Source organism: Tupaia chinensis, unplaced genomic scaffold (genome assembly GCF_000334495.1).
Source record: "Tupaia chinensis unplaced genomic scaffold, TupChi_1.0 Scaffold143647_1, whole genome shotgun sequence".
In the NCBI taxonomy this organism is placed as follows: Eukaryota; Metazoa; Chordata; class Mammalia; order Scandentia; family Tupaiidae; genus Tupaia; species Tupaia belangeri.
This window is the reverse complement of record NW_006203496.1, coordinates 1168470-1176189: the sequence shown is the minus strand read 5'-3', so window position 1 is coordinate 1176189 and position 7720 is coordinate 1168470. Positions and strand designations below refer to the sequence as shown.

General features: G+C 56.3%; 1 protein-coding gene across 1 annotated transcript in view; it reads left to right on the top strand.

Annotated features, from left to right (window-relative positions):
* The window catches only part of ATXN1 (ataxin 1), a 17282-nt gene that overhangs the window by 3714 nt on the left and 5848 nt on the right, over positions 1-7720 (top strand). Inside the window, exon 2 of the mRNA XM_006164606.3 lies at positions 45-1729. Within this exon, the coding sequence (XP_006164668.1) occupies positions 45-1729 (1685 nt within the window). The remainder of the gene's footprint in view (positions 1-44; positions 1730-7720) is intronic.

The following is a 7720-nucleotide window of genomic DNA, read 5'->3' as shown; positions in this document are numbered from 1 at the left end:
CCCCGGCGCCACCCGCCGGGCCGAGGGCGTGGCATGGCTCTCAGGCAATCCCGGTGGCCGTGGCCATGGGGGCGGGAGGCACGGGCCGGCGGGGCCTTCAGGGGAGCTTGGTTTACAACAGGGAATAGGTTTACACAAAGCGTTGTCCACGGGCCTGGACTACTCCCCGCCCAGCGCTCCCAGGTCTGTCCCCGCGGCCACCACGCTGCCCACGGCATACCCTCCCCCGCCGTCAGGGACGCCGGTGTCCCCCGTGCAGTACACACACCTGCCCCACACCTTCCAGTTCATCGGGTCCCCCCAGTACAGCGGGCCCTACGCCGGCTTCCTCCCCTCCCAGCTCATCTCCCCGACTGCCAACCCTGTCACCAGTGCAGTGGCCTCGGCCGCGGGGGCCACCACGCCGTCCCAGCGCTCCCAGCTGGAGGCCTATTCCACTCTGCTGGCCGGCATGGGCAGCCTGAGCCAGGCTCCGGGCCACAAGGGTGAGCAGCCACCGCCCCACCTTGGCAGGGCGCCAGGCCTCATCGCGCCAGGGTCCCCCCCACCCACGCCCCAGAGCCACTACGTGCACATCTCCGGCTCGCCCCAGAGCAGCGGGCACGCGGCCTCCCCGCCGGCCGTCCACCTCCACCCCCATCAGACGATGATCCCGCACACGCTCACCCTGGGGCCCTCCTCCCAGGTCGTCGTGCAGTACTCCGACTCCGGCGGCCACTTCCTCCCCCGGGAGGCCACCAAGAAAGCCGAGGGCGGCAGGCTGCAGCAGGCCGTGCAGGCCAAGGAGGTCCTGAACGGGGAGATGGAGAAGAGCCGGCGCTACGGGGCTCCCTCCTCGGCGGACCTGGGCCTGAGCAAGGCCGGCAGCAAGGCGCCGCACCCCTACGAGTCCAGGCACGTGGTGGTCCACCCCATGGACTACAGCGGCCGCGACCCGCCGGGGGTCCGGGCCTCCGTGATGGTCCTGCCCAACAGCAGCACGCCCGCAGCCGACCTGGACGTGCAGCAGGCCACGCACCGGGACGCCTCCCCCTCCGCCCTCAACGACAAGAGCGGCCTGCCCCTCGGGAAGCCCGGCCACCGGTCCTACGCGCTGTCACCCCACACGGTCATTCAGACCACCCACAGTGCTTCGGAGCCGCTCCCGGTGGGACTGCCCGCCACGGCCTTCTACACGGGGACGCAGCCCTCTGTCATCGAATACCTGAGCGGCCAGCAGCAGGCCATCACCTACGCGGGAGGCCTGCCCCCGCACCTGGTGATCCCCGGCACCCAGCCCCTGCTCATCCCGGTGGGCGGCGCTGACATGGACGCGGCAGGGGCAGCCTCGGCCTTGGTCACGTCGTCCCCCCAGTTCGCTGCAGTGCCTCACACGTTCGTCACCACCGCCCTTCCCAAGAGCGAGAACTTCAACCCCGAGGCCCTGGTCTCCCCGGCTGCCTACCCGGCCATGGTGCAGGCTCAGATCCACCTGCCCGTGGCGCAGTCCGTGGCGGCCCCTGCGGCGGCGCCCCCCACGCTGCCTCCCTACTTCATGAAAGGCTCCATCATCCAGCTGGCCAACGGGGAGCTGAAGAAGGTGGAGGACCTGAAAACGGAGGACTTCATCCAGAGCGCGGAGATCAGCAACGACCTGAAGATCGACTCGAGCACGGTGGAGAGGATCGAGGAGGGCCCCAGCCCGGGCGTCGCGGTGATTCAGTTCGCCGTCGGGGAGCACCGAGCACAGGTAAGCTGCCTCCGGGTCACGCAGGTGGGGCGCCCTGCGTCGGTGCCTGCGTCATCTCCCGCAGAGAGGAGCTGCCCCTGGGAGGCCGGAGCAGGGCTCTCCACCTGCCCTGCCCGTTCTCCCGGGAGGTCCCTCCTACTCCCTGCAGCATCTGTGGCTGGTTCGAGTGAACCCCTGCCATCTGGAGCTTGTGCCCTGAGTGGGCTGGATGACAACTCATCCCTGTGGTGACTTTCCGTGTAGCACGGTTGGGGTGAGGACTCTGATTGAGAGAGGCTGCTGGGCTCCAGGCCCTTCCAGGGGTCACTCTGCCCTTTTCCTCATCAGGAACAGATGCATCCAGGCAGGCAGGACATTCTGAAACCACCACGTCCCATGTCAGCATCTCTGTTAAAATACAAATTCAGTGAGCCGGCCAATGGCATGGTGGTTAAGGTGGCTGGATCCCACATGGCCGACTGTATGATTCGAATCCCAGACCTTGTGGCTTGGAACACATGCCAGGCATGTGTGCATGCCCCAAACCCCAAGAGGTGAATGGAGGAGAAGGGCCTGCTGCGTGGCTGTCCCTCCTGGGGGTGGGGTTCTCACTTTCCCTCCCTCTGTCTTCTCTCTATCTCTGTCTGGTAAGTGCATATGCTCTACTGAAAATTTTTTGAAAACACAAGTTCTGATATTATTTAGGTATGGCAAGGCCAACAGATTAGAAGTAGTTTGTTAGGGCCCGCTGCAGCACGGCAGTTAAGCACTATGTAGAGTAAGCTGGGTCCCACATTGCTGACCCCAGTTCGAGTCCCAGCCCCTGTGGCATACATGGTAGACAGATGCATGTGTGTCCAGGATCCTGACAGGAGGGAGAATGAGAGGGAAAAGGATTGCCACGTGACCAGGCCCTGTTGGCAGGGAGAAGTCACCTTCTCTCACACATGCATACATGCACCAAAAGAAAAAAAAAAAGAAAAAACAGAAAAATAATTAGCAGTTCCCAGATGAGAAATGGTGATGTGCATCTTAAAAACAAAAGAAAAAATAGTTTGTTATACCCTCTAATCCCAGGAGAGGGGATACCCCATGCCTGCTGTGAGGGGTCCCTGCAGGGAAGCACCGGGTTGGTCAGGAGCCTGGTGGGGGCGGAGGGTAGCAAAGAAAATGTGGCAAGAGCCTTCAGTGTGGTTTCCTTGAGGAGCGGGGCAGGAGGGTGAGCGGGTGCAGGACTGGCCGGTTGACAGTGGACTGTGGCATGCACAGTCGAGGTGTCTGGTCGCCAGCCCTGCAGTGATGAGCAAGCTCATCTCGCCTGAGTGCAGTAGACCAATACAGGAGACGGATGGTCAGTTGCATGGGAGAACCAGTGCAGGGAAGGGAGTGTCATTTGCTGTCTCTAGGAACCAGCTAATCCCAGAAGAGGTGGTCCCTCCAGGATCAGCAAGGCCTGCAACATCAATTAGAGTCAGAAAAGTCCGAAGATGAAAGGCACAGAGCACAATCCAAGCAGGCTGGCGGTTCCAGGCCACCTCCTGGGCTCATGGGAGGGCCAGATACAGTCAAGCTGAGTCATGTTCCCAGCTGGCAGTGCAACTCACGCTGTGTCCACGGGCTCCTGGCTAGTGTCTTAAACATGGATGCGTGTTTATCCCACATCCTGTCCCCATTAAGCAGCCATGGCATTGGCCACAGAGCTGACGTCTGGGGCGTTCTAGGGAAATGCAACGAGCCAAAAAGAGCCTAGTTAATGGTTTGAATTGCTCCAAGCTGTTAATGAAAGATCTAGGGGAGAAGGAAGGGCCAGTTGTCCACATGTTTTCCAGCCCTGCTCATGAACGATTAGACGCAGGAACCTCGCCCAGCGTCAGGGAGTCTGCATCACCGCACGCTCAGCCCAGACACCTCCCTTTCTCCTGGTCAAACACCCGCCCAAGCCTATCATCTTTGATAAGGCCCAAGAAAGCTTTTTACAAATGTTCTAACTAAAGAAAAAAAGAAGAGCAAAAATTAGGATTTGGGGACAGGGGGGCAGCAGGTGGCATGGTGGTTAAGGCACTGGACTTCCACGTGGCCAACTGCAGTTTGAGTCCTGGATCAAGTGACTTGAAACTCATACACAGGTGTGTTTGTGTGCCCAAAACACCAACAGGAGAGTGGAAGAGAAGGGATTGTGGTGTGGCCATCCCTCCTCGGGGTGATTTCTCACCTTCCCTCTCACCGTCTCTGTCTTCCTCCAGTGAGCAGCTCCTCTGGCAAAAACCTTTAAAAATAAAATCAAGATTTTGGGGAAGATGGCATTAATTATTTATAACTCACTATTTCTCTGTCATTGCTGCTCACTTCCTACCTGAGATAGAGGTGGGGACATTCAAAAGAAAAGGGGTCATCTTGAGCAAATTGGAGTCTTAACAAACTCCATGTGAAGCATGAAAAACGGTCAAGAGTGAGAAAGAAGTGTGTTTTCTTGGCTTAGTCCTCAAAACATTACTGCGAGCAGAGGAGGGCGTGGAAAGGGTTTTGTTTCCATACTGGTTTCTTACCAGCATGGCTTTCGGTGGAGAATAGGGACAGCCATGTCAGGGGCCAGCAGGTGGCGTGGTGGTTGAGGCGCTGGACTCCCACATGGCTGACCATGGTTTGAGTCCCGGACCTGACGGCTTGCTTTCTCACTTTCTCTCTCTCTCTCTGATCAGATTAAAAAATAATAATAAAGAAAGAAAATTTGGGGGGGGGGTGAAGAACAGCCATGCCAACTGTGGGTTGCACTCCAAGGCCTAGGCCTCTTCAGTTCTGAGAGAGGAAGAATCCAGGTGCGTGTTCCCTGTGCTCAGAACTCTGCAGAATGCACCCTGATATGGTGGTGAGAACGGCTTCCCTGTGAAGTCAGACTCCTGCTCTTCCTCCTACTTCTCTTCCGCAGTCGGATCTCCAGGTCCGTGGACAGCCCAGGCACACAAGAGCACCTGCAGTGTTTGTCAGTCCAGTTCACAGATCTGCAGGGGCTCCAGCTCCCACACTGCCTGCTTGGGAGGAGCCACAGCAGAGACTGGCAAGAGGCCGCAGTCTGCTGAAAGGTGGCTTGGGTTTCATGCCCTAGAAACACGTACAAGGCCCTGAGGCAGCCAATGATTTGTCACCTACCCAGGGAGCCTATCAGAAACTGGCTGACATCATCCTCGCTCAGATACTCCACCAGCTGTTTGCCACAAGTGATGAGATCTGAATCTCTGAATCGGAGTGGAGTCAGAGCAAGCAGGGGAGGGCCAGGGAGGAAACAGGACAGTGGGTATCTGCACTTCGCTGATCCAGGGCCTCCCTCTGGCTCTCTCCCTCCCCCTCTCTCCCTCTGTCTCCCTGAGGAATTTCTCCCCTGGTCTGAAGAACCATCTAGGTCTTTTCTGCTGGTTACAGGCATGCTCACACTTGCACCTACAGAGAGACTCAGGAATGTGTGAATTGTTGAACTTAATTAGCAAAATCTCCAAGTTGTGATTTGGGGCCATGGTGGGGAAAAAAGGATGATTTTCTGCATGAGGAAGGCTTGCGGCACTCCACGTGTAAATCCTAAATGAGTAGGAAGCCAGGGTGCCTGAGCTCAGAGAACCTCCCAAGGGCATTGCCCGGAAAGCAGTGTGGCTTGCTACAGGGAGAGCTGAGGCCGCCTTCTGGTCCAGGAGCAGTCCAGACTTGCCACCTTACTGAGCTGCAGTTTCTTCCCTGAAACAGGCAGTGATTCCTTATGCAAGGTGGTCTCTGGGGCCTCCTTGTTTTATTAATCCTTTTCTTTTCTTCAGAATAGTCTTTGAAAAAGCATTGGCCAATCAACAACTAGGAACCTTAAGGGGCCCCTTTGCTGGCCTCCTGCTAATCAGGATGCAGACCCAGTAGGAACTAAAGCCATTCCTAAAAAAACCTAAGTGTTGTTTTTGTTTGGGTGATTACTTCTAAGGAGCCGGATTCTTAATCACTACTGTGGAAAGGTGCCACCTGTCTAAGCTTTCTCTGACACTTGGAGAAGCCAGTGTGGGAGAGGCTTTCCCATATTTGTCATCACCCCTGTGGCTTTGCCATACCAGGGAGGGGAGGCATTTCACATCCCAGTGCTTGGGGGAAGCCAGGGAATTCCAGGTTTCCTGCTCTGCTCTGCAGGCAGCCCCCCTGGCCTAATGGCAGGAGGCAGGTGGACGGTCAGCCCCAGATCAGGAGTCACTGCTTCTGCCAAGCCTCAACTCTGGGCAGGAGACCCAAAGGAGGACAGAACTGATTTCCATGGGCCACTTCCCAAAAAAAGTGCTTGGTTTTCTCGAGTGTGAGGGCCTCAAGCCTGGAGAGTCCCCAAGGAGACTCTCAGAAAATAGCATGAATGTGGGAGCCACTGCAACTCAAAAGATGGAGGGGGCGCACACCGGCGTGTTCCGGGGTAGGAGGACGGACGTGGGACCGGGCACCCAAAAGACCTTAGTCTGACCCTCCTCTGCCACTCCGTAGCACTGGGCCTTGCACAATGGTACATTCTATCCCTGCTTCAGCTTTGGAGACTTGGGCTCTCAGGAGAGAGAGATGGGCCAGCAGGTGGCGTGGTGGATAAGGCACTAGACTTTCACGTGCCTGACCACAGTTCAAGTTCTGGACCTGGCAGCTTGCTTTCTCACTTTCCCTTTCTCTCTCTCTCTCCGGTGGAATTTTTAAAAATAATAACAAAATTAAATAATTCTTTAAAAAATAAGATGAGAGAGACAGGTTCACTTCTGAAAAATTAAGGACAAGGCATTCTGCCCTAGGAAGAGTTTATGGGTGGAGAGACAGCCTTTGAACACCTAGAAGGATGCCTGAGCTTTTCCAAGGAGCCCAAGAGGACGTTTGAACCCTGCCTGCGTTTCCACAGCATGGCCCCTGGAGGGAGCATTGTGCCTGCTCTTTCTTAAGCCCCATGGCCTTATGCTAGCCTGGGTGAGAAGGCTTGGTCCTTTTTTCTGAGCAAGAGCTGAGTTTCAGGGAAGCTTTGGGTCCCAGCCCTCCAGATCAGTGAGAGAGCTGATGGAGAAGAGGGCTGAGGGCCCCCTCCTCTACAGAGAGGTTGTTAGCCATGTGCCCACTGGGAGCGTTCCCACCCACGACAGCCTCCCTGGCTGGCTTCCACCTGGCAGACCACTGGGCATCCGCAGAGGCAGCCGCCCCCGTCTCTGTCATATGCGTCCTATGCTCTGCTTCCCTGAAGAGCACGTAGCATTTGCTCGGTGGAGTTGTCATAAAAGGTGTTTGTAAAGTGCTCTGGGCTGACACCTTGCCTTTTTCCTACATGCCGAGCTTCCCAGAGCCTCCTGGAGTGACTGCTTCCCTGACGGACTGACCTGGTGGCTGCTTACTATTCGGTGTCACCTCTGTCTCCCGCCTATTCTGGTGGCACATGAGTGCGTGCGTGAGTGCACATGCGTGCACGGTGCGTTGTGATGGTGTGCTCTCTGCACGTCTAGCGATGGCTTTTCCTTGGTCCCACTGTTGTTTAGTTTGGCTGCTGTGGGCTGTGAGTCATCGGTGGCAACACTGTGCATTGAATGGATTAGCTGGCACCTAAAAATAGCTGTGGAACAGAAGCCTTTGTGGTCAGTCCCTCAGCAGCCAGAGCAAGCCTGGTCGTCAGCATCCGACTTGCAGGGCTGGGGGGAAATGAATCCTAGCATACAAAAAAAGACAGAGCTGGTAACCATCCCACGTGTGAAGCCCAGCACTGGGCACATGCCCTGGTGAATGGTAATAAACTCTGTCAACAGAAATAACCAACTCTTCGGAAATAATAATACTGTGGTTTATTCCTAAGTACGAAATTGAGTGACTGGTCCGGAGTGAGACACGTGGGTTTCTTAAACACTGTGGTTCCTTTATTTGGTTTTGAGAGCAGAAGACAAAGTTTGGAATTCAGCGTAAAGAATATTTTCATTGGTCTGGCCCCCCAAAATGGGACATTGGGGAACAGAGTCGTGTGGGTTATAGGTGGGTTTGCATATT